Here is a 27,098-nt window from a genome sequence, read left to right on the forward strand (position 1 = left end):
ACCACACTGGGCACAAATTGCCAGTGCTCGTGGCTCCTGTCCTTTGGCATCCTGAAATTCTAACCTTCCTTGCCAAGATTTTAAAAGAATGATTGGAGAGGGTTATTTTAAGTGATGATTATACCAAATAAATTAGTCACTAGTCAGTTTAAATTTTGAGCTGTTGCTCTTTGGTTAGAGATGAGGGCCCCGCAAAGAATGAGATAGTTTACCAACTGGAAATACCTTCTTTATCCTTGTATAGTCAATAAAAATCCACTCTCCTTTAGTGTAACTCTGATCACCTAGTAACCTCTTTTTCCCACAGGTGAGTTAGATGTTTTCAAATGCTTAGACTTGAGCACAAGCTCTGTCCCCAAGGATGGCGGTTGGAGGTGGTGTGGTCACTAATGACGGAAAATTGTTAGCATGTGTGAGCTGTTCCAGCGGCCCTTAACTGAAATAAATGGGTGGTCTGAAGTCTATTTCTTTAAGGACAGGTGTCTGTTTCACAGTTGGCACTCTCCAAATTGGCCCAGTTATTAAGTGGGCACGGACACAGCTCTAACCTTTAGCTCCCAGAGATGAGTCCCCTAGGAAATGATTAAGGTGCACCTGCAGAGCTGGATCCCAACAGCTTGTGTCGCTCCTGCAGCCTGCCTTGTAACTTCATTAGGGAGCCTTTGGGGATGGCGATGCACTGTGCTCCTGTGCCAAAATCTTCCCCAAACAAGCAGTCAGCCCTAAGTCATTAATGGGAGAGGTACTGGAATGTTGCTGCTTCAGTTTGTGTCTTATGGAAAGTCAGGATAAAGTCGGTGTGTCTGCTGACTGGCTTAGTGGAGTGCCAGCATGTGGACCGGTTCATTTCATATTCCTACCTACTGACATCTTCCACCACCCGATCACAGTAGAACAGAAATCCTCCAGGGTAAATCTTAATGCCCATGTATCTGTAAGTAAAATATTTTACTTACTAATATAAAACAGTCAAATATTAAGCACTTAATTGCCATTTTACCATTTTTCAGTTATAAGATCAATGCAAAATTAATTTAAAAATAATATGAAACTTGTTTATATAGTTGTTGGTCTGTTTTTTAATCAAATTTGTTTTATATCCAGTACTTTTTTTTTCTCTTAGGGAATAAATACTTTTGTCATTCCATATTGATTTTGTTTGTATACCAGGCTACAGATGGGAATTTACCTTTGTTTATTTCATATATTTCCGATCAATTCCGTCTCATGCCCAATTATATTACACTAAATTAACATAATTCAACAGATGTTGATATTTAAATGTTTTCTGGCATTCAAATCTTGGACAGCTGTATTAGAGCTTGGGGAAAAGGCAAACATTTAGAGTTAAATGCTGAACATATGCTTAAATTACTAATTAGAGAGACGGAATGAAAACTACGTGTTCTCCTTCCTGAGGACAATAAGCCTTAGATAAAGGTTTGTGTCATTTTTTTTAACAGCAATTACAATATGGAGCATGCTCCCAAACTAGAGGACACAGGCAGGCTTCATAGATAACTTAATTAAATTTCAAATTTAGTCCCTAAAAACTATGAATTATGTTTCACTGAGTCTGGAAGGAGCTATAGTGATTTCTACTTATAAACTTAAGGACCATAAAATAAAAATGTTTCCTGGGCTAAAAAACATTTTCAGTGTATTATCATGAAAAAAATGTTTATATATGGAGAAATGCTAAGAAAAGTCGAAATTCGCTGGAGAGATGGCTCAGAAGTTAAGAGCACCAAGTGCTCTTCCAGAGGTCCTGATTTCAATTCCCAGCAACCACATGGTAACTCACAACCTTCTTTAATGAGATCTGGTGCCCTCTTCTGTCATGTAGGCATACATGCAGGTAGAACACTGTACACATAATACATGGATGGATAGATAGATAGATAGATAGATAGATAGATAGATAGATAGATAGATAGATAGATAGATAGATAGATACTAAGTATTAAAACTGTTTCAAGAGAAAAGTCAAAATTCCTATCAGTCTATCAGCTCTCTTAGAGAAGTTAACAATGTATACATAGGATAATGAATGAAACCGAAAATTCACCAGGAAGTACAAATAGCCACCACATCAAAACGTGTTCAACATCTTTAGCCGTCAGAAAGAAATGTAAAACAAATCTTCACTAAACGTGCTCCTACTTCCATGTCTTTTTAAAATACGGACTCCACCAATAGGACAAAAACGTGCCCTTTTAATACTTGTGCTTCCTAGCTCTATTTTCTATACTGGTGTTATTTCATTCTTTATTAAACCTTTGTGTCTGTGTACCCTTGGTAGACATAGAAGCTCATGCCTTCACTTGGCTTTTGTGGATGATACTGATAAGCTTAGGGGTCTGCGTATCCTGTGGTGTACTGACTTAGATTCCTTTGTGTATGTGCCCCAGAGTGGACTAACTGGGTTCATCTATTTTTAGCTTTTTGAGGAACCTCCATAGTGATTTCCATAGTGTCTGTACAAATTTATATTTCTACCAATAATGTATTAGGGCTCTCCTCTCTGCCATCCTTATCAGCATGAGTTGCTATTTGTTTTCTTCCTGACAGTTGATCTGACTGTGGTAAGCTGGAATTTCAGTGAAGTCTTGATTTACATTTTTCTGAGGGCTAAGGATGTCAAACATGTTTTCATGTGTTGACCATTTGTACTTCCTTGGAATTCAATCCCTTAGTCCATTTGTTGATCCGATTATTTGACAGAAGGACTCACAGTAGCATCACACTTGTTTTAACAGTAGCAGTAACTACCATGGGTGAATACCTCCCATGCATTCCCTTGATGGTTTTATTCTTTAATGTTTTTAATTCCCTTATACTTATGAATTCTCCTTCCTTACATGTCCTGTTTTCTTTGAATTTTTTATTTTTATTTTTTGTTGTTGTTGCTGTTGTTGAAGAAGTCAAATTGTACCTGCTACTGAGGTTTTGGAAAGAGCTCAATGATTTCTGTTTCTTGCCTTTTGGCATGAACTTGGTAAATAAAATCTAAGTGCCCAAGATGAAAGAGAAGGCAAATCAGCTGTCCTAAGCAGGCCCAGCGCTGAGGAATGCTTTATGTGTCATTCTGTGTCCTCCTTTGTCCCCTGTGTTCTTGTAACTGGCATTTAGATTTGGGGGCTCATTTCCCTCAGGTTTCTCTGCTGTCTTACTCTGCTTAACAAAGGGGTACATGTCTATGCTGCCGTGCTTTCAGCTCTTTGTGTGCTGCATTGGCCATGGTGATCCCTGCCACATGGTGGATGAAGGATGGCAAAGTGGTGATACTTCTCTTGTTTTGTTTTCCCATGTAGGATTACTTCTGTTAACAGTTTCTCTTCTCCCACCACTTGAACACTGTATGGTGTAGATAACAAAGAGAAAGCCTGATGAATGCCTGTCTGGCCTTTAGCCTCAGTTTGCAGGGCTGAGCCTGTTAGTTAGACACAGCTGGTGTGTTCTGTCCATCAGGTGTTATCCTAATTAGGTCTTGCTACAGTTGCTGCACTTGGAGCAAATGTTTCCATTGACTCCAAAGTGTTTTTTTTACTACTAGTTTTGTTCTTTCCATGTGGAAACCGTTTAGATTGTCAGGACACCATTTTGTTTCTGGGTCTTTTCGAGGAAAACAATTAGGATTTCTCTTTCCTTCTCTGTGTATTCCTGGCAGAACGTGTGGTTCATAATGATAATTCTAACTTAAATTCAGAACATCATTCTGTGGACTTCCCTTCATCTGTTTTTGAACAAAATTAAAGGTGTTCCATCTCAAGGGCATGGGAATTTATATTTACATGACAATACCAAGAACTGCCTCAAAATCCCAATACCCTTGTGACTGCCGGTAAAAACTAGGTAGTAAAATAGTTATTCTCCCTTTTCCTTTTGCACATAGAAAATATTTCACTGAAAATACCATTTCTCTATGCTGAAAGTAAGTAAAACTATTTTCCACCTGTAAAGATTTTGCTGTGAAGAGGAGCAGTGGGGCTGCTTCCTGCCACCCGGCTAGCTTTACCCGAAATAATTACACGGAAACTGTATTCTTTTAAACACTGCTTGTCCCATTAGTTTTAACCTCTTATTGGCTAACTCTTACATATTTATCTAACCCATTTCTAATATTCTGTGTAGCACCATGAGCTGGCTTACTAGGAAAGATCTTAACCTGCATCTGTCTGGAGTGGGAGAATCATGGCGACTGCTTGACTCAGCTTCTTTCTCCCAGCATTCTGTTCTGTCTACTCCGCCTACGTAATTTTCTGTCCTATTAAAGGGCCAAGGCAGTTTCTTTATTTAACCAATGAAATCAACACAAAACAGAAGACTTCCACATCAAGATTTGATTCTGTAGTCCCATTATTTCAATTTTGTGATATCATTATTTAATTGCTATTTTTTCTTATAGTGGCATAAATTTTTTAAGGTTCCACAATTAAATATTAACAAGAAGTATTTTTTCAAACTCCAGCTTCCATTTCTTCTTGAATTCTCTCTCTCTCTCTCTCTCTCTCTCTCTCTCTCTCTCTCTCTCTCTCAAACAAACACACACACACACCATTTAGATTCGGTTTCATATGTAATCTTCTCTTGGCCTTGTCCTCCATCTCTTGTTCAGACAAAGGACTGGTGCCCTTCCTCCATCTCCAAAACTTCCAGTACTCTTACTCTCAGTCTGTCTGGGATGTCTTTGGAAATCTAAAGTCAGCTTGTTCTCTCACTGTGTCTGCACTCACCTCAGATCCTTGTCCAGTTCTGCCTCATGCTGCCAACTCTCCACTATGCTCATAACCTCCTCAGCCTTTCCTGGGCCTCTCCCAAACACTTCATTTTAGTTTTTAATTCTGTGTGTGTTTTAAATGCATGGTTGGGGCGCTGGGGGGGAGCTGCGCATATGAGTGCAGGGCCTGTGGAGGCCAGCAATGCTGCATTCACTGGAGCTGGAGGTACAAGTGGTTGTGAGCTGCCCTGTGTGGGTACTGGAAACCAAACTTAGGTCTTCTACAAGAGCAGCACATGCTCCTAACCACTCTAACCACTGAGCCATCTCCCAGCCTTGCAAACACTTAATTTTAATATATCTTTACTTTGTTCATACATAAAGCCACTAAGCAACTCTGTCCTGGCTTTTCTATGTATTCTTAAGTACTTTGCATTTTTAGGTAAAATATGCAGAATATGCCAAAGCATGTAACATTCTATTTATCACTTAAAGGTTCCATCACAGGAACTTACCAAGTGCATACCTAGAAACACACTGGCTTAACCCTCACATGAGAATTTTGCGTCTTGCTTTGCTTTCTCCTCTATTTCCCTGAGAAGGAAAACCCGACGAAGCATGTTGAGTATTGTTCAAACTGGCAAAGAAGTAAGGATCTTATCTCTTTGGGCTTGCCTTCCTAACCACTGTGCAGGATGGGTGGATGGGGAGGGATGGAGCTGTGAACAGGGAACTGACAGAAGTTCCCTCAGCTGAGAAAGCAATCTTCTCCCCTTTTTCTCCTGAGTCAGATTCTTCTGGTATAACCCAGACTTCAGTCCCTGTGTCCTCAGCCTTCTGAATGCTGGGTGTTTAGGCATATGCTACCACACCCAGCTTCTCATAGTAGCTGAAAGATTGAGTGTAAAATTTTTCCTGTGTAACAGATCTGATTATCCTCCTTAGATATGAAGAAATAGAAAAAGGGGTTAAATAATTTTCATAACTAACTCAGTGGTAGATAAAGTATCAATGTTGTTTCCCAAGTCTTATTTCTAATCCTTGTGAAGTTACCTTGAGCTGGGGATATATCCGTAGTAAAATGTGCTTACAATGTATGAGGCCCTGAGTTCAATCCCTACCATGATGGTGGGGCATGGCAGGTGATGATAAGTGACCTGCCTCATAGCCTTCTACCCTGACATCTTAAACATTAAAATTGCCTTATTTGTGTCCAAAAAAAAGTGCTCACTGGATAGCTGATTATCTAGCATATATGTCTGCCAGAAGTATAAGGAGAAAAGAAATAATAATTTATATTTGAAATGGTTTCATGTAGCATGGTGTTTTTCTTCATGAGCATTGAAAATAATTTTTTGGTTTTTTGAGACAGGGTTTCTCTGTGCAGCCCTGGCTGCCCTGAAACTCACTTTGTAGACCTGGCTGGCCTCGAACTCACAGAGATCTGGCTGGCTCTGCCTCTTGTGCTAAGCATGCGCCACCACCGCCCAGCAAAAATAAATTTTTTAACACAGTGAATAATGGACCTGAAGTGGAAAAAGTTGTAAAGGAAATTTGGTTGGAATATTTCAGTGTCTGCACCCATCCCGGGTACAGACTGGCATTCCGAAGCTCTCCATGTCTTGTGTTGTGTTGAATTAGAGGAATGCTGTCCCTCTGCCTCCTGGTCTTATTGCTTGCTCAGAGCCATCTGGAGCAGGCTTTGTAGAAAAGGAAGGACTGGAAGGATTTCTTCTATAAAACCTACACTGAGATGCAAGATTCTATAGAAATGACGATACTGTAGAATAAGTGAACACATGGGTATTATACCCCGTAACCTAAGACACTGACCAAAGAAACTTAGTGTTTTCTGTTTCCATAAGTAAGCACATTCATATTAGTGAAATTGGAACCAATAAAAGTATACATTGTTTAAAAGACATAATTCTTATAAGCTCTGGGCATGCCTGCTTAAATTTCATTCAATTTTATAAGCATATGATATTAGCAAGGATGAACTTGCTGACAGAAATATTCTTCAATAAATCAGATGTGGGCCCTCTTGCCTTCTTGCATGTAGTCTGTGCAGAATGCCTGTCCGTGCTGTGATAACCGTAGCTGAAGGTAGAAGACATTTTTTTTTGTTTTAATTTGTTTCCAAGAGATGAGCAGTTATTTCTGCAATGGGAACTGGGAAGGCTGTGTAGAGAGGTGGTAAGTCCATTGATTCTGATAGACTTTCAGTAGTAAGCAAGATCTTAAACAAAATTCAGATAAGTTTGTTTTCAGATGGTAGCACTAACGTACTCCAAAATAAATATCTATTTACATGTGTCACGTTTCAGACATTCCATCCTCTTACTCAGATAGTCTATCAGTATGAAGATAAAAGTGGCTGCCATGCTCTCCTTGCTTTTTGTCAACTTACTCAGCAAGTAAACTGTAGACAATGACATGGCTCTTCTGAGCAGGTACAGTCCCTGCATGGGGCATGAAACCAAAACTGCACTCAGTCTGAAGCCACAGTGTCCCAGCCCAGTCATGCAAGGAAATGACAGAGGAGACTTTGTGTATTTTGGTTAGTATCTAATAATTTATAAATGTTGACGATGTGTTATCATTGAATGCATTTGAAGGAATTTAAATAATAGAGAAATACATTTTTAAATGCCTGTTTCATCACCGAGTGCATGTTGATTCCAGCAGTTTGATTCCTTGTGTTTCTAACACACGACAGTAGCTTCTTAGGCTCAGAGAATTAGACATGCCCGTTGGCCTGGAGTTATTTTCTACATAATTAACTGACAGATCCCTGTAATCTGAAAACAACTAGAGACCATAGTATGTGGTAAGGGTAGTAACAGATATGCCACACTGGTGTGGCTGTAGAGGAAAGGTGTCTGGAAGCAAGGCTTGGAACACTTCCAGGAGAGGGAAATTACCACTGTGCTGGTGCTGTGGGAGTTCCTTCAACCAATAGCCTTTAGGATACCAGCCCACTTGGGCATGGTCTCTTATACTATAAATGCAGCTGTAAAGCCTGAGCTCGTGCCCTAACTTCTCTCACTTCCGGCTGCTAAACTCAGTTCCTCTTCCCCATTCGTGCAGAGGATTATGATCTAGGACAGTGCTCTGTAAGTGTCCCCTAAATAAATAACCCTTTATTATACTTAATTCTGAACTAGTGTGGGATTATTTTGTATCTTCCGCCATCATCTGGCGCCCAAACATGAGGACCAGTCCACATATTTTGGGATCAGTCTGCCAGCCACATGACGCTTTGGGCACTGACTCCCCCACCCATGGCTTTAGCCGGCGCTCAGACTGCTCAACGCCCCCTAGCTCATGACCCACTCGCTAGTCCACACACTGCTGCCTACAATTCCCATGGTGCACACAGTCTACAACTCATACTGATGGAAAACTTTGGGTTTTCTCTTTATCCTGGGCCCCAATTCTCTGAATCATTTGATCACCTTAATAAATATACTTCTTAAACAAAGCATATTTTTTAGTACCTAAGTAAATAACGCATGCTGTTCGCTGCTTCTAGCAACTGCAATACCTGCTGGCCAGTAACGATTATTACACCTACTCCAATTAGTTGTAATTACTTTACGACAGATAAGATCTGAAAAACTACAAAAATATGACTGATAACATCCAGGAGTTCAATAATTATTTTGCTTATATTGTAGAAGATATTGTGTAGGACTTATGCTCTTTTCCTTCATATTATTTGATTCTAGGAATTAACTTTGTTTTCAATATTAAAAAAATATTTTAAAAAATGGTTCAATACTACAGAGACAGATAGCATTTGTTGAATCTGTCAGAATCTGTTGAAAACTTATGATATGTCCAAGGATGAGCTATTATCTTTACTGAAAAAGTTGGAATCCTCAGTGAGGACATTAGAACCAAACACTGGACAGGAAGTTCAAACTTTATAAAAGGCAGTAGTAAAATGATTTGAAAATTCTTTGAAATTTTCAATAAATCTGAAGCATTTCATGAAATTGATGAGCAGGGACAGAAGGTACAAGGACAGAATTTAGCCTCATCGGTACATGCCAAACTCCTTGATGACTTACACAGAGTTTCATCTACATATCCAGTAATTTTCTCAGAAAGAATATGCATGGGAACCAATACATATGAGCAATCTAACAGAAATAAAACAAGCAATAGTTTCTCATGGGCTACATTCACCTTTTGTCAGGGAAATGGTGAAATGTGGGCTCAAAGCACTAAGGCTGCCCTACACAATTGGCTTCAGTTAATCTCAGTGGTCCTAGAAAATGGACCTCAGCTGCTTTGGAAGTGTTATTGGAGAGAAGAAGCAAAAAATTTTAGAGCAACAGGGGAAAGCAAAAGGAGTTGACATTTCCCAAGATCAAATTCTTGGCGAGGGTCATTACTCTGATCCTCATAAACAGGCTCACTACGAATGCACCTTGTCCCTATGTAGTACAGCAGCTTTAAATGCTTGGGACAGGATTCAAGAACTATGAAAGAGGACTGAGTCATATATTAGGGTTAAACAGGGCCAGAAAGAAAACCCTTTATTGACTTCTTACAAAGATTAACTAGGGTTGTAAAATTAGGAGTTACAGGCCCTGAATGAGCTAGAAGTGTACTAATTGAATCCTTGGCTTTTGAAAATGCCAACTTAGAATGTAAGAAGATCCTTGGACCTTTAAAGGTTGGATCAGTACCCATAGATAAATAGATATTGCATATAATGAATGTTGAAACATTTGACTATAGTACTGAAGGTTGGTTAGGAGAAACAATTTCCAATGGTGTGAGGAGACACCAAAATGCCAAATATTTTAATTGTGGAAGAATAGGACATCTAAGAAGGGATTGTAGACAAGGAATTCCTAGGAAAAATGTCTCCTCTAGGAATGGCAAAAAATAGGAGGACTCAGCCTTCTGATATATGTAGGTGTGGCAAAGGCCAACATAGAACTAATGAATGTAGGTCAACGAGACAGACAAGGCAACCCGATACCACTGGGAAACTCCTTGGGGACCTCTCTCAGGCCCCGATGTCAAACAAGACCCAGTCATTCCCAGTCACTGTGGAGAACATGTTTCACCAGGAAAATTAAACAATCCAGTGCCTAATATAAAAAAAAAAAAACCATACTGTTTTGGATGATGGAATAGACCTGGATGATGATTCAAAAACTCCAGTAGGTAATAGGAAATGTATATTTTGGCAGACTTCTATAAATGATCAAAGACCAAAGCTAAGAGTGTGTATGAATGGCATTGTAATTGAGGGATTACTAGACACAGGTGTGGCTGTGGCTATCATTACTCCGGAATCTTGGCATCCAGATTGGCCTCTTCAAAAGGTGGATATTCAGTTCCTAGGAATTGGAACACTGTCTCAAGTAAAACAAAGCACGAGGTGAATTGAATTCATAGGGCCAGAAGAACAGAAAAGAAGGCTGAGGCCATATGTAGTTAATATTGCTTTGAATTTATGGGGCTGTGACCTATTGTAGTAATGGAATACCCAGGTTAACATTTCTACAGTCCCCAAAACTCATGTTTCTGGAAAGGATATTATAAACAAAGGTCACCAGCCATTCAGGCTGTATAAGAACAAAAAAGCAACTGGCAACCTTCAGAGGTACTAACAGCCTTGCTTTTAAAATGGTGAACTGAGAAACCCATATGGGTTAAACAATGACCTTTAACAGAAGACAAACTACAGGCTTCAGAACAGCTGATACAGGAGCAAGTAGATGCTCACCGCATTGAAGAATCAACCAGCCCTTCAAATTCTCCTGTATTTTTTGTTAAAAAATAAATCTGGAAAATGGAGAATTGTGACAGATACAAGAGCTGTCAAAAAGGTTATCTAACCCATGGGCCCTCTATAGTCTGTTATTTCTCTGACTTCTCTATTACTAAAAGGATGGCCTCTTATAGTTATTAACTTAAAGCATTGTTTCTTCACTATACTTTTACAAGAAAAGGATCAAGAAAAATTTGCTTTCACAGTGCCCACTTATAATAATTCTCAGCCTACCAGGAGATATTAGTGGACCATCCTCCCACAGGGAATGCTCAGTAGCCTCACCCTGTTCCAATACTTCGTACATCAGCCATTGGAAATAATATGCAATTTCCTAAATCTATAATTTACCATTACATGGACAACATTTTGTTATCTGATTCAAATGCAGATACTTTAGAAAGAATATTTGAAGAAGTAAATAAAAGTTTGGCTAAATGGGGATTACATATTGCTCCAGAAAAAATACAAATAGAATATTTTGTCAATTACCTGGGTTACAAAATAGGTTTGCAGAAAATTAGGACACAAAAAGTGCAAATTAGGAGAGACCAATTGCAGACTCTTAATGACTTTCAAAGATTGTTAGGAGATATTTCCAGTCTATGACTGGCTGTTGGATAACACCTGACCTAATAGTTCATTTAAACAAAATCTTAGTTGATGATAAAGACTTAAATAGTCCCAGAGAATTAATAGCTGAAACGGATAAAGAATTGATGGTCATTGAAGAGAAATTACAGGAGGCACATGTAGATAGAGTGAATCCAAATCTTAATTGTATTCTAGTCATATTGCCTTCCAGAATTTCCCCTATAGGAATTTTAATGCAGAGGGAAGATAGTATCTCAAAATAAATCTTTTTACCACATAAACCAAGTAAAAAAGTTAAAAACTTATGTGGAAAAAGTTTCTGAATTAATTATAAAAGGAAAATTGAGACTTTGTCAACTACCAGGATAGACTGAGCAGAGCTGATAGTTCCTTTTACTACTGATGAAATTAAAAAATTATGGAAAGGCAATGACCTTTGGCAAAGAGCTTGTGCTAATTTTTTGGAAGAAATTAATAGCAATTATCTCAAAAGTTATAGGATTAACCTTATAAAAAGAACTACTTGGATTCTTCCCTGAATTGTATGTGATGTATCAATAACTGGAGCCTGTGCATTTTATATAGATGCAAATAAATCAGAAAAGGCAGGTTACAAATCAGGAGATTTAAATAAGGTAGAACAAAGCCATTATAATTCTGTCTAAAAGGCAAAATTAAGTGCTATTCTCATGGTGCTAAGGGGTTTTAAAGAAACTCTCAGTATAGTTACTAATTTGCAATATGCAGAAAGAGTTGTCTTGCATATTGAAACTACTGAGCTTATACCAGATGATACAGAACTGACTTCTGATATATGTAGAATATGACATTTAAATAATTTAGGATTCTGTTGACATGAGACATGATTGCTCCTGGCAGCACCAATCTATTCCCAAGAGAGTGTTGAACACCAAAGACACTTCACTAGGAAGTTTGTCTTCTTCTTGGCACAACTGGCCATTGGGCAAGAAACTATCCATGCCTTGACCACTGACAAAGTACACTATGTCTGGCCTGGACAAGCAGGATACAAGAAAAAAAGACTGTCAAATCTTGCCAAGACAGGGTAAGATGGAAAAATTGCCTGCCTCTGAAAATGGTCTGTCAGTTACTCTAGGCCTTAGCCAAAGTTGGTTGCTTCAACATTGCAAATGAGACTTTGGGTGACTGTTCAGACAGCCAGTTGTCTCTGTCATCTACTGTATATTTTGGAAGCTGTTTGATTGCACTTCCTGCCTACTCAAGTAATATTATCTCCCTTCTCAGGCCTTTGCTGAGGTTGAAGATTAGATAGTCATAGTTACTGTCCTCTTATGATCTAGCCAAGCCATTTCCAATACAAGATTTAGACTCCTTAGGATAGAATGTTTATTAAAACATTTAGCATACGTTCCTTGCTTAATATTGTTTATGCTGGTTGTAATTCTAATCTTATACTTGATATCTGTTCCTAGTGTATATAGTTTTGTATTGGGTTTGAACTTTTTTATTTAAACAAATGGGAAGGTGCTGTGGGAGCTCCTTCCACTTCTTTAGCCAATAGCCTTTAAGATACCAGCCCACTTGGCTGACACACACGTGACATGACATGCTAAGACCTGTCCCTCTAGCGGTCAAGAGGTGTCCAACACCAAGCCAGGCTTTCCATAAAGCACAGAATACACCATAGACAGAATGCAAGACATGTCTATGGTACTAAGCTATGACCAAGAGAAAGCTCATGGCAAGCGACTCACCTGAGAATATCAGTGGACTTCAGACCCAAGGACTTGTGAGCCTTTAAGTCCAAGATAACAATGGGTGCCTAGTTCTAATGTGCTACAATCTAGATGAAGCAAACAGAACCAAATACTAAAGAAGAAAAAGCCTGTTAATCAAGAAAAAGCTTAACTGTTATTTTAAATGACCTTTATTGTTTCCTTATTGCAGCATATTGATACAGGTGTGTGCATCTGCGATGGTTTGTTATTACAGCATATTGATACAGGTGTGTGCATCTGCGATGGTTTGTTATTACAGCATATTGATACAGGTGTGTGCATCTGCGATGGTTTGTTATTACAGCATATTGATACAGGTGTGTGCATCTGCAATGGTTTGTTGTTACAGTGTATTTATACAGGTGTGTGCATCTGCGATGGTTTGTTATTACAGCATATTGATACAGGTGTGTGCATCTGTGATGGTTTGTTATTACAGCTTATTGATACAGGTGTGTGCATCTGCGATGGTTTGTTATTACAGCATATTGATACAGGTGTGTGCATCTGTGATGGTTTGTTGTTACAGCGTATTGATACAGGTGTGTGTATCTGCGATGGTTTGTTGTTACAGTGTATTTATACAGGTGTGTGCATCTGCGATGGTTTGTTATTACAGCATATTGATACAGGTGTGTGCATCTGCGATGGTTTGTTGTTACAGTGTATTTATACAGGTGTGTGCATCTGCGATGGTTTGTTATTACAGCATATTGATACAGGTGTGTGCATCTGTGATGGTTTGTTATTACAGCATATTGATACAGGTGTGTGCATCTGTGATGGTTTGTTGTTACAGTGTATTTATACAGGTGTGTGCATCTGCGATGGTTTGTTATTACAGCATATTGATACAGGTGTGTGCATCTGTGATGGTTTGTTATTACAGCTTATTGATACAGGTGTGTGCATCTGCGATGGTTTGTTATTACAGCATATTGATACAGGTGTGTGCATCTGTGATGGTTTGTTGTTACAGCGTATTGATACAGGTGTGTGTATCTGCGATGGTTTGTTGTTACAGTGTATTTATACAGGTGTGTGCATCTGCGATGGTTTGTTATTACAGCATATTGATACAGGTGTGTGCATCTGCGATGGTTTGTTGTTACAGTGTATTTATACAGGTGTGTGCATCTGTGATGGTTTGTTGTTACAGCATATTGATACAGGTGTGTGCATCTGCGATGGTTTGTTGTTACAGTGTATTTATACAGGTGTGTGCATCTGTGATGGTTTGTTATTACAGCTTATTGATGCAGGTGTGTGCATCTGCCATGGTTTGTTATTACAGCGTATTGATACAGGTGTGTGCATCTGCAGTGGTTTGTCACATCACATGCTTGTGTGGTGTGTTGAGGGACAACTCACCGAGGGGACCTCCAGGTGGACTATGGTGGCATGCTTTTTCTTCCGTTAACTGTTTGAACCTAGATAAATTGTTTTTACCTTTCCTGTGCCCTGGGCTGCTTACCTGTAAAGCTGGCACGGTGGTGTAGTAGGAGCAATAGCTGTCACTGTGTGTGCCAGCTGTGCCACACACTTTACATAGGAATATCTAATATATCCCCCAAGTCTTTAAAGTCCCCACTAGTCAGCCCGTGACTGAATGACTCCCGGTCTCCCCAGCTGTAAGCTTGACAGCCTACGGCACAGATTCACCCTCTCTGCCCAGCAACCTGCATTTGTCAGTACCATTGTTCTCTCATGTATCTATGTTACATACGTTCTTATAGGCTCATTGCCAAGACATCCAGTAATAATAACAGAAAAATCCCTGTGAAATGCCAGCATACACAAGCAGTCACTAGTGTGACCCTCTACAGTTCTCAGAACCTATCACCTAGGGCACTTGTGGGTTTCCTCATTTGTGTGAGTGAAGTTTGGGGTCTGGTGAAGAGAGGAAAAGCAGGTGAGGCACTCAAGGGCAAAGCAGTCACTGTTGGCTTGTGTTATGTGTGGGTCCAACTTAATATTTTAAATTTTATTGTTCATCATGTTGTACTATTAAAGGTAACCTATCTCTCTCTATACAATAGATAGCTGTTTTAAATATTACATAGAAATTGTCTTATTTTTTTGAAACAGTCTCCCTGTCGCCCAGGCTGACCTGGAATTCATCCTTTAGCTGGTCGGGGATTCATGACACTGCTCCTGCCTCGGCCTTTTGAGTGCTGAATTGCACATGGAAGCCACGGTGCATAGCTAAGTGTGCTGTAGATGGCCGGTTTCAGCCTCCTGCTCCTCCTGTTAATCGGGAACCCCATCCCACACACTGCTCATGGATCAGAACCATGTAGGATCTGCCCTAAGAGGCCACATGCATGGAATTTCACCCTTGATCCCAGGGGTGCTCACCTGGCCATGGTGAGCACTGTAAGCCAGCTCCCACAGCATATTCCACAGCAGCCACCAACCAGGTACAGAGCCAGGAAAGTGGGTTGGGAAGAAAGGGGGACAGGATTAGAACTCTGCTCCTAGAGCAGCAGAGCCTCTAATAGGACAGATTTGTCAGTAGCAGCTGAAAGGGGCTGTGGGCTGTCAGGGAGAGAGCTTTGGACAGAGAATGCAAGGTTAATAAACATAGGTTGCTGAGGAATTCCAGAAGCAGCCCCGTCACAGGTCATGGTTTCAGTCCAGATGTGAACCCCAGGGAGGTCCAAGGGGCTTGTTCTGAAGGAACTACGATATGGGAAGATTCGGTGAGATGATAAAGCCAAGGACAGCATGAGCCCCATCACTGCAGCCAGTTCCCTACGTCAGGAGACTTGGCTTGGGATTGAGGGAGAATGTAAAGTCAAGTGACCAAAGTAAGAGTGGTGGAGGGGACAACACCACCAAGAGCTGCTTTGTGGTAGACTAATAATTCCAAATGTCCTAGGAGATTTGACATAGGAAGGGACTGGAGAGAGCCCAGTGGATGGAGGGCTTGTGCACAATCATGAGGACAGAATTTGGAGTCCTCAGCGCCCACATATAAACCAGGTCTACAGTCCTAGCCCTCCGGAGGTCGAGACAGGAGTTCCCTAAGGCAAGCTGCCTAGCTAGACTCACCTGATTGGCAGCTCAGGATTCATTGAGACCCTGACTTAGTGGAGATCAATTGAAGGAGACACAAATCTGGCCTACACATGCATACACGTGCACACACACACACAAGGAGTCGGGGAGGACAAAGGGGCTTTGAAAGAAAACACTGAAAAGCAAGGATTTGAGCCCTTGTTCTGTTAAACAGATTGCCTGAAAGTTGCTCATACTTGGTATGCATTAGGGCTCAGGAGGAGCAGGGCTCGAGCCTCCCCCTGTCTGTTCAGTTTAATTTGTGGAGACATACTGACACTGGGTAAGCGGGGCGGGGTGGGGGTGGCCTTGTGGGTCTGGAGGAGGGGATCACACAAGGCTGCATTTCCCAGCACTGTCTGTCCCTCTGCCACCCAGGCTCTCCTCCATGACACCACAGACCCGCCTCACTTCTGTGCAGCTGATGCCCTGTCCAGGCAGATATTGTCCCAGCTGACAGTGAGCGTTCTTGCCAAATGCCAGGGCCATGGTCACATCTGCTTGTCTCTCTCTGCAGCATGTCCCAGGCTGCTTGGGAACACATTGTATCCAGGGGGCAGCTTTCACAAGGCCTAATGCTTTGAAAAGACTCTAAACGCGTGCCGTGAAGAGACAAGCTCCCGTTGTCTTGCCTTTACTGTGATTGTGTTTGACGTGGCCTGCCTCCGTGCTGTCAGCCCGTCAAAGCCACTGCTCTCCGGCAAGGTGCTTCTCCGTAGGCTTTGTGGTCGTTTTGTTTGATTACTTTTTTCTTTCCTCTAGATGATGAGATGTTCTGTTTCCCACAGCCGCACCACTGAAAGGCTTTCTTGCCATAAACAATAGGGACAAGTCAGGCACAGTCTATTTAAGCAACAAAACAAAACTAAAAGGCTTCTGGGTTCTGCCTTTCTTATGTTTAATAATGGAAACCTCATTTCCAGTAGTCCTCAGCAGGGAACTCAATCCAAGCAGAGTTCTTTCTTTGTCCTTTGCACCTGGATGACAGGAGAGTCTGGACTACTGCGTGGACTCAGTCCTTGACCCCAAGTACCGACTCAGGGTGCTGAGTGAAACCTCAGACCACCCCTGTCTCCCTCTCTTTTCTTCACAGGCAACTTCGTTGCTGACACAGATGCACTAATCCAGTCATGGGCAATTTTTCTACAGTGCCTAAAAATAGAAGGATCTCAACTTTAGATGTGTTCATGGGATGTTGTATTGTTCTTAAGATGCCCTGGGGGCCCCTCCTCCCAGTCAAGCTCTCAGTACAGGGCTTTGCAAAGACAGACGACCACGTAGACTGAAGGCTGCCTTTGAGACAGACATTGATTTTTAAATTAAGATCATAGCTGCTGTTAACAGACCTAGCTGTTTGTAGCTGCCCACTCTCCCTGTGAAGTGAGGTGAGAGAGGGGCTAGCCTGTGCTCTTGCTGATCTGCAGCCCAGATCCTAAGTCGCTGAGTCCATGACCTCTGGCTGTAGTCGTTGTGCATGGTTATTCCCCTGCCGTGGGCCTGCACTAGGTGGGCAGGAGAGTTGGCTTTGCAAAGATTCCCAAAGGTTTCAGAAGATGGTGGTATTCTTTACGTCTGTCTCCCACAATCTTCTACGTGGGCCTTGCTAATAAATTCTGAATAGTGTGAGAAGTGAATTGTTAAAGACAGAATTCACTTAAGAGTGCTTTCCAAATCTTTAAATGCTGGGGTTTTAAACACCTTTTGCAAGAAGAGTGTTGGGTGGAAGTCAGGGTAGATGGGGCAAGTGTTCGCTGCGCATGTCTGATGAACTGAGTAATATTCCAAACACACATGTAAGAAGTTGGGCATGATGTCTCAGGCCTGCACCCCTGTGCTGGAGAGGAAGGCAGATTCCCAGTCCTCCCTGGCCCCTGGTATAGCTGGAATAGCAGTCACCAGCGTCACTGAGAGGCCCTGTCACAAAGAAGAAAGTGGAGAGCGATAGTGACACCACACTGACTCTGTCTCCTCACCACTCTGACTCTGTCTCCTCACCACACTGACTCTGTCTCCTCACCACACTGACTCTGTCTCCTCACCACACTGACTCTGGTCTCCTCACCACACTGACTCTGGTCTCCTCACCACACTGACTCTGGTCTCCTCACCACACTGACTCTGGTCTCCTCACCACACTGACTCTGTCTCCTCACACATGCACAGGCAAATACAAACCTCACACATCACACACAGACGCACACACACGCCCAACACCCTAAAGGAATAGAAAACCATTTTCCTGTTTTCAGAATGGTCTCCTGTACCATAACTGACTTGTCTTGTGTAGGCTCTAGAGAAAGTAAACCTGATTCAAGGCTTTGGGAAAGAGAACCGAGCAGACTACAGTGGGCCTAGGAAAGAGCTACATTGGCAAAATGATTATAGATGTGAGACATAACAGCGGCTTGTGCCTGAGGTCCCAGTGCCGTGGAGGCTGAGAGTGATGGCTCCCTGGGGCTCTGGACAGCCAGTCTCAGTCAGTGAGCTCAGGACAGCAACTAGAGAAAAGATGGATACTCTCCTGAGGAACTTCACCCAATACACATGTTCACATACATGCATGTGCACACATGAACACACAAGCAGAAAAGCAAGGGACTTTTTCTTTACAATAAAAAGTAAGCTCATGACTATCGTGGGAATATAAAATGAAAGTATTGGAGTTTATTGACTTCATTAACAGGGAGAAAGCAGCTGTTACTGCAATTTCAAAGGAAAACCCAGAGAAACATCACACATGGGATAAAGTGAGATCTCTAGTTTGCGAGTGATCTTGGCCACTTGGCCTTCAAGACCGTTACTCGACCTTTCTGAGGACGGGGACTGTACCTGTCACTTCTACTCTGTGTGCTTGACAGTTGTAACGTTGTCCCAATAGAGTTGGAGTTTAAGGAGTACACTCCAAAAGTATAGCTTTTCCGTTAAAGAAAATCCTACAAAGGGTGTGTGTGTGTGTGCTTCATTCCAGTGCTTAGAATGCTTAGCAGGACTAAATGATGTCATCTCCACGGTGTTTAGTAGGGCTTCCCTGCCGCCGGCAGCACCACTCCTAGTTATTTTGCAGGAAGAACTGAAGGCCCCGTTTTCTCCCCATGTCTTCATTTCTTCTTCCCTGCCCTCCGCCTTTCCACCACCTGTATGGAAGCATATGCTGAGTGTATAGTGCATACTAGTAAATGCTTGCTGAGTTAATTTTGCACAAACAGAATAGGTCTCTTGTTTCCTTACAGACCTTAAAATTTTTATGCGATTTTAAAAAATAAATATGAACACAACTATTTATTTTTCTTGAGATTATGAGACAAGATTTCCCTCTTCAATCTAATAAATATGTTATAATTTTGTATGACAATAACCGTTTGAGAGTAAAGCAAAAGTAACTGGCTGAACTAATTTTTTTTTAAAATAGAGATTTATTCTGTAACAAGGAAACACTGTGTGCTTAGTACAAAGGAAAACTAATAGATGCCTATTTCTTACTAAACTACAAAGTAGATTTCATGCTATTTTTCTCTTCTGCCCACATATTACCTCACTCATTGTGGCCGCACCTGTGTTTCAAACCATTTGTTCAGATGCATACAGTTTGGTCAGCAATGGTTTTTCATTATATTTAAACCTAAATATATGTACATGTAGTAAAAATATGTACCACTGTTTTACTTGTATCTCTTTTTTCTTTTCATTTCTGAAATACCTGGCTGTTTTCAATTTGGATTGTTTAAAATCACATGCCACTATCAGATTCCTCTATGTAGAAGTAAACAGCATTACTTTAGTAAATACATTTCATTCATTTCTGCTCTGTGGTCTTTGGTCCCTATCCGAACCTCACATAAAGGATTATGGCCCTGGAAATGAGCGCAGAAACTGTCTGTGGCTTGCAAAGTCTGAAGACTTTTAAATCCTTTCTTTCTTTGCATTAGCCCTTTTGGTTTCTAATTGAGCCATTATTTTTCTAAAACTTTTTTAATCTAGAAGACTAAAGTTAAGCAGAATTGGATAATTACAACTGGTTCCAAAAATAACAAGGCCCACCCTGAGTTCTTATATCTCATGTCTTTATACATTTGTAGCCTAGGATCATTTCGACTATTGGGAACAGCAGACAGGCATTCATGCATTCAAATTGTTCTCTCCTGACTAGTAAATAATTAAACGATTCTAATTGTATGAATTATAAGGACAACATCACCATTTCCTTCCATCTATTTAAAATGTTTTAAAAGAATTCACTGCTGCATAATATCCGAAAAGAAATTGATCATACTTTTTCTGTAATAAATGTCGTCCTGACAGTAAAGCATTAGCAACCAATTGATAACCTAGCAACAATATTGTGATCTCTTTAGATAATTAATCTTTGCTATTTTCCTGTCAGAAGCAACAGTGCTTGATTTTATGTTGAGCCAGAAAGATTGCCAGTTTTGAAAATTAAAAAGCATTCCTTTTATATTATTCATCCCAGTAACAATTTATGATGGTGCGTTTAGCTGCTGAGCGCTTGTCAACAAACGTAATTATGTTTCGATATAAACAAGATTGGTGGTTTTACTATGCAGCTCCATCTTTGGTGAGAATGTTTTGATTTAGGTTCAGATTATACAAGCTATGTGTTTATGTGTCATTTTCCCCCTCCTTTGTTAATAATTTTTATTTCTTCTGATAATTACTTGTAGGCAAACAAGCATGCATTTAGGATCCTTGTGTACAGGAGACATCAAAAGGAGAAGAAAAGCTGCCCCTTTGCCGGGACCTACTACAGCAGGTAAAATGAAGCGGGAGGGGAGGAGCACAAATGCAGAGGGCATAAATCACCACAAACAAAACATAGGCGATCCATAATCACTCGCCCTGCAAGAGAAGCATGGTTGCAAGAAATTGTAACGCAGATCATTTGCCTTTACATTAGGATGTATAGTCTTTCACCGTGTGGACCTTGTAAGTAGCTAATCAATGAGACACGTGCTGTGCACACACCCAAATGAGTGAGATGCAGCAAAGCTGCAAAACCCTCCAAAACTGTGTCTTTGGCTGGCTTGAGGAAATTTTCAGACTTGCAGAGGAAATGAAGTAGGCAGATGAACTGACGAATAGCTCACTACCTAAGACCATGTGATTACTAGACCTGAGTGGTTGGTATAGGATAGTCACTGTCTTATGATTATACATATTCTGAGCATATATGAAGACCTCCTTTTGCTCTTGTTCCTCCCTTTTCCTTCTCTTCCTTTCTGAAATAACCAGCCTACCCTTCCAAACAGAAGCCTAGGCTTAAGTAAGATGCATGGCATTGGGTAGTAGACACACGGGCTCTGCGGCCATGCTCTAATTAGAACTCTGCTGTGTGCAGTGTAAGTGAACTTACAGGATATTGTGAAGTGTTTGTCCTTTTACATTAAGAGATGATGCCTGGGGTCTCCCTAGCAAAGGTCAGAGACAAAGCTAGATAGGTCACGTGTCACAAATGCCATCCAGTTATCAAAAGTGTCATGTTCCAGAAGAAGAAAGGACCACGGGGGTAGGATGGGGTGATAGGAGAGTAGTCCCATCAAAACACATCATGTGCAAGAAAAAATATATCATAGCAAAACCTATTATTTTGTACAACTAACGTACACTAATATAAAATGAAAGACAAAAGAGACCTCTCTTGGATGTACTGACTTGAACCCAACTATGTATCTGAAATTTATAGAAGATGCACCCAGCTATTACTGGGAGGAATGTACAATATTCATGAAATACTTGTAATATGTATTATCTCTCCATGTAACCACATTTTAGGTCAAATAGATGTGATAAGAGTTTTTAGCCTCCCCTAAGGCTGGAACAGGATTCCTCGACATTTCCATTCCCAGTGAACTTTGACCTCAGTGGCAGAAGCCACAGCAGGACAAGTCCTAGGAATGTTACTAATGGTCCCGTGTGGCCACAGTAACAAAGCAGAAGCTGGACCAGGCCCTGAGATGTAGCACCTATGTGAAGTGGGGACCAGAAGGGGTCACATGGTCCTTTGTACAAGAGATCTTGACTTCAGAGCTCAAGGCATTAGAGGAAACCATTCATGAAGAACTTAGATCCACACTTTAACTGTAGCCTAAAGCAGTCCTTTGTTCGTAAGCCTGTGCTGAACATGTGCCAGCATATTCCAGATACTGTTTTTCTCCTGAGTCTGTTGAGACCTTTTAAGATTTGGGACTTTCATTTTACTACCAGATTTTAGCTTATGGAATAAAGTTCATAGGCATTTAATATGGTGGGGTTTGTCATTATTATTTTGGTTTTGTGTTTGTTTAGTTAGTTGCTAAAAATGTCACTTATTTTAAGTGTATTTTCAAATCTGTGTGCAGCAGTTCCTTTCAGACAGGAAGATATGCAGGTATTTTGGGCAAGTCCTTAGTTTCAAGAGAATACCTTCTAACACTAATGACCCAGCCCTGAGTGAAGGTGCTTTTCCAAATGCAGTCAGAAAAGCCATTGCATAAATACAGTTGGATAGTGAGGTTAGATATTGAATATCACTTTGTCCATGAAAATTGCTGTTTTCAAATTCTGCAGCAGAATTAGTCAAAGAAAACAGTGTCCATTGCATCAATACATTTCCCAGACTGTATTGACCTGTAGAATTCCTCTTGAAAAAGTAGTTTTGAGGCTGAATAAATGGCTCACTGGGTAAGAGCACATGCTGTGCAGATACTGGTACCTAAGTTCAGGTACCCGGCAGCCACCCAAAGAGCTAGACCCATCCACGAGTGCCAGTATCTCCAATGGTGCAGAGGACAGAGACCAGGGCATCAGTGACTAGGGCTTGCTTAGGACCAGCTTCGCTCCAGGTTCATGGAACAGAGCCTCATGGGAATAAGGTTGAGAGGGGCAGTGGAACACTGAATGCCTCATCTGGCCTCAGTGTATATATGCACATGTATACACCCATGTTTGTTCTGGCTGTGTTCACAAGTCCTTGCAAACCTTCCAAAAGACACACTTCCCTCATGTGCACTCATGGACACACTTCCCTCATGTGCACTCATGGACACACTTCCCTGATGTACACTCATGGACACACTTCCCTGATGTACACTCATGGACACACTTCCCTGATGTACACTCATGACACACTTCCCTCATGTACACTCATGGACACACTTCCCTCATGTACACTCATGACACACTTCCCTCATGTACACTCATGGACACACTTCCCTCGTGTACTCTCATGACACACTTCCCTCATGTACACTCATGGACACACTTCCCTCATGTGCACTCATGGACACACTTCCCTCATGTGCACTCATGGACACACTTCCCTGATGTACACTCATGGACACACTTCCCTGATGTACACTCATGGACACACTTCCCTGATGTACACTCATGACACACTTCCCTCATGTACACTCATGGACACACTTCCCTCATGTACACTCATGACACACTTCCCTCATGTACACTCATGGACACACTTCCCTCATGTGCACTCATGGACACACTTCCCTCATGTACACTCACGTTACTTCCGTTTCATCAGCATTGAATCTAAATGAGGAAAAGCCAAAAGAAAACTCCTCGTGTGAAATAGAAAGAGTCAGAGATGGACAGGTAGATATTGCTTGTAATTCTCTCTGATTTCTCTTTAGTTTATTGTGAAAACAAATAGCAGATATATTTAAAAAAAAAAAAAGCTTAGCGAAAGCTTGCTGGAAATGTATAATTAGGAACTTTTCATTTGCCATCCCACATTGGATCCGTAGAAGTTGATGACTTGTCAGCATGAACAGTTGTATAATACATTCACGAAAATGGCAATATCTGTAAGGCACTCTGAATCCCTATGAAATTAAACCCCAGATCTGATTGTGATGTGGCTACAGTGGAGAAAGTCCCCCAGTCCTCTTAGCAATTGTGCTGAACAGAATTCAGTCTCTTTAAAGGCTGTGCCAGCCATGGTATTGGTCGCACATTTATTAATTGTGACAGGAACACCAAATTTATTTCACTGCTTTCGCTTATTTACTGCTCTTTCACCTTTGTATTGCGTATTGACAATGGAAAATGAATATTGATATGGTTAGATATTGACTTTTTTAATGTATGGCTTGTTCTCTTCCTCCTTCAAAGTCACACACTAAAGCCAGTGTGTATCTCCAGCCAAGGATGTAGATTTACTATTGTGAAATTCAGGAGTACTGAAGCCAGAGGCTTGCCAGCAGAGTGCATTCTGTAGTCTGAGAAATGTCGTCTGTAAAGGTGCAGAAAAGCAGTGAGCAACAGAGGAAGACCATTGTCACACTTCTTACAGGCAGTCAGTGGCAGTGGCTTGGTCTTAGTTTTTGGTAGAAGTCCTAGATTATTAAGGATTTGTCGTTAAAATTATTAAGTACCATTGTTGAGATATGTTGCCAACTATACCTGGGTATTTTCCGGTCCGCCACACTGAGTTTAGTGCTGTTTGCAGTGGCTGCTGCCTGGCCTGTTTTGTTTGTTATAACCTAAATATCCATTGCAAAGAACACTCCTCCAAACACAATAAAAGCCTATCATGTCTTTCATTTAGGGTTTCATCACTTAAGAAACTGGTTTTACATTATATTTTCATTCAAATCTAAATGATTTTCATTGTTTAAAACCTAAATGCAAAGCTGGATAGCACACGCTGGGTGATAGTGTGCAAACATTACCAAGGTTCTGGGTTCCATCCCCAGCACCTCAGAATAAAATAAAATAAAAAGCAAATAAGTGAAACATTTGACCAACCGTAGTAACCACTAGCATATTCTTACTTCTTGTCCCTAACGTAGATACTGAGAATATAATAGAGCTCACAGTTGGGATAACATAGCTAATAACATCTCCGAGCCTCTGCTGGCTAGCAAAGACTGGAAAGAAGGAGGAAGAACTAATAAACTTCTTCTGAATACAGGGCAGGGACGGGACAGGCACATGCTTGCTGTTACATGGGAAGCAGCCTGTCACCTCCTCTTCCACTGGATGTTGATCCAACATCAATACAACGCGTTAGGAGCCAAATTACTCAACAAGCTGCCAATTAGGCTTGCAGTCAGCTGGATAGATTAGTGGCTAAGAGAGGCTGATGCAAGATTTTCATCTCTTGAGCCAATTAGGCAAGTGAATTGCCCTCCACCACACTCCGCTCTGCAAAAGGGCTAAGGGGAAGACATGCTCTACTTCAGTAGACTCAGGGGACCCAGCAGACAGGCTAGACCTGGTGTAGGAAAAAGAATGTGGCTACATTTGCCACAACCCCATGCAAGGAGAGCATTCTATGAAAGGACCTACAAGATGGATCAGTGCTGGGAGCCAGAGAAAAGGGAACATGACTGGGGTGGACTGTGCTAATGCAAGTGTTCGACTCCTGGGTTTTCCTCTCACAGAACAAGACAGAGCAGCAGGGTCTTGCCTTTCAGAATCAGTTCATGAGAAGTGAAGTGGCTCTTCCTTTTGGTCATTTCCCACTGATCTATATGGGAATACAGCACATTTAGAAATCACTGTCTTTTGTTTTTTTGTTCCAAATACGAGATATTGCTTTATTTGATTCTATTTTCATGAAGTTAAAAAAATTAAACAACAATGTAAACAATGAGAAAGAACAAGGTCTTTGACATTTTATAAATGTATAATTTTAGAAGCAGAATAACCGTTGCTGCAGGCCCCCATGCTTCGGTGCCAGCATTTTAAAATCACTGAATACATCGTTTTCACTGTTTGACTTAAGACTCGGTTTGGCCATCATGTAGCAATTTCCAGAGATGCTTTAAGTTGGCCTCATACATTTTTCCTTTTCTTTTTTCAATTAAAGCTGAATTTCCGCAATCTTTGTCCCTAAAATCTGTGCAACCAGATGTGTCGCCAAGGGCAGCATCAGACCCTTGACTTGAGTTCAGCTTATTCACAGAATTAAATTAGCCTGTTACTCTCACTGAAAATCTGGAGCTGAGCGAGTGTACTAGCACGGTGTTCACCTACTAGTAAGGTGTTCACTAACATCTGCTCTGCAGCTCCACAGGCTCCAGGTGGCCACCCCAGTGGCTGTTCTGAAATAAAAACTTGGTTGTTTGTTTTTGAGGTTGTTGGGGTTTTTTTTTTACTATATTTACCAAAACATTAACCAAATGTTTTTCTTTAATTTTTTGTAACTCAATGGTCCGTTTTTCACAATCTCTAAGTCGTAGTCTGTATATTGATTCGAGCTGGTACTGGGGTTGCCAAGGAACTGGCGTAGGCTCCAGTGTTGTCCTCAAGCCACGGGTCATGGCAGGCTTTCCTGACACATGTTAAGGTATGTGTTTCTTGAGGTCATGGGCATCAAACCTAGAACCCTGCTCGCGTTTGGCATCTACCACTGAGGTGTCTCTAGCCCTTTGACCTGTTTCAATTAGCTAATAATTCGTATAATCACTGATTTTTGCAGTAGCCTAGGCCATATTGAATGCAATGAACTTCTCAAGTGGCAAAAACTGTTACTACTGTCCTAAAGCCCTGAAGATGAAGAATATAGGCATCTTGGATAGGTAGCTTAATGTTCAGTTGATGGTTGCTCTGTATTAAATAAGACAGGGTCCGTTTTTAAGTGTATCTGCAGCACTTTGCCTGGTTCTTCAAGGCAGGGAGATCAACCCACTTCGGTTCCTCGGAATACCAGATAGGGGATATCATTGGCTCTATGCTGATTGATCTTGCCCACTATGAAATGCAAAGGACACATGAAAATGTGTGTGTAGAGTCTGAAGAGCAGTAACAAATCTCATCCATGTAACCCATCCACAGCAGAGCCTGTAGAGTTGCTATAGTCTGGAGCCCTTGGGTATTGGTTATTGTCAGTGTTGGTGCTTGGGGATCCTCTGGGCCATGTATTCCTTGGAGGACAGGGTCCTAGCTTTCTCTGTCGTGGTCAAAGGGTGTAAGCCTGAGAAGTTGGCTGTCGTCATTGCCAGGCAGGCAGGAAACATATCAGCAGTGATGACACAGTGGATGGAGTGTGAGTAGAAGGTAAGATGTACCAACCACCTCGAGAGCCATTGAGATTGCCAAGCTGTTCATTTCAGCCTCTGTTTGGGAGAACACTGTTCACATTTCAGAACAGAGACACCCCAGACTCAGGGACTGGCATCCTGTGGGTCTATGAAGAGAGGGAGCTTCT

General features: G+C 41.2%; 1 protein-coding gene across 4 annotated transcripts in view; it reads left to right on the forward strand.

Annotated features, from left to right (window-relative positions):
- Positions 1–27,098, forward strand: part of Gpatch2 (G-patch domain containing 2) — a 155,970-nt gene that overhangs the window by 123,963 nt on the left and 4,909 nt on the right. For all 4 annotated transcript variants that reach the window (XM_075989416.1, XM_075989415.1, XM_075989419.1 and 1 more), the window contains one exon: positions 20,611–20,699. In XM_075989416.1, the coding sequence (XP_075845531.1) occupies positions 20,611–20,699 (89 nt within the window). The remainder of the gene's footprint in view (positions 1–20,610; positions 20,700–27,098) is intronic.

The sequence above is a fragment of the Microtus pennsylvanicus genome, chromosome 10 (genome assembly GCF_037038515.1).
Source record: "Microtus pennsylvanicus isolate mMicPen1 chromosome 10, mMicPen1.hap1, whole genome shotgun sequence".
NCBI classification, from domain to species: Eukaryota; Metazoa; Chordata; class Mammalia; order Rodentia; family Cricetidae; genus Microtus; species Microtus pennsylvanicus.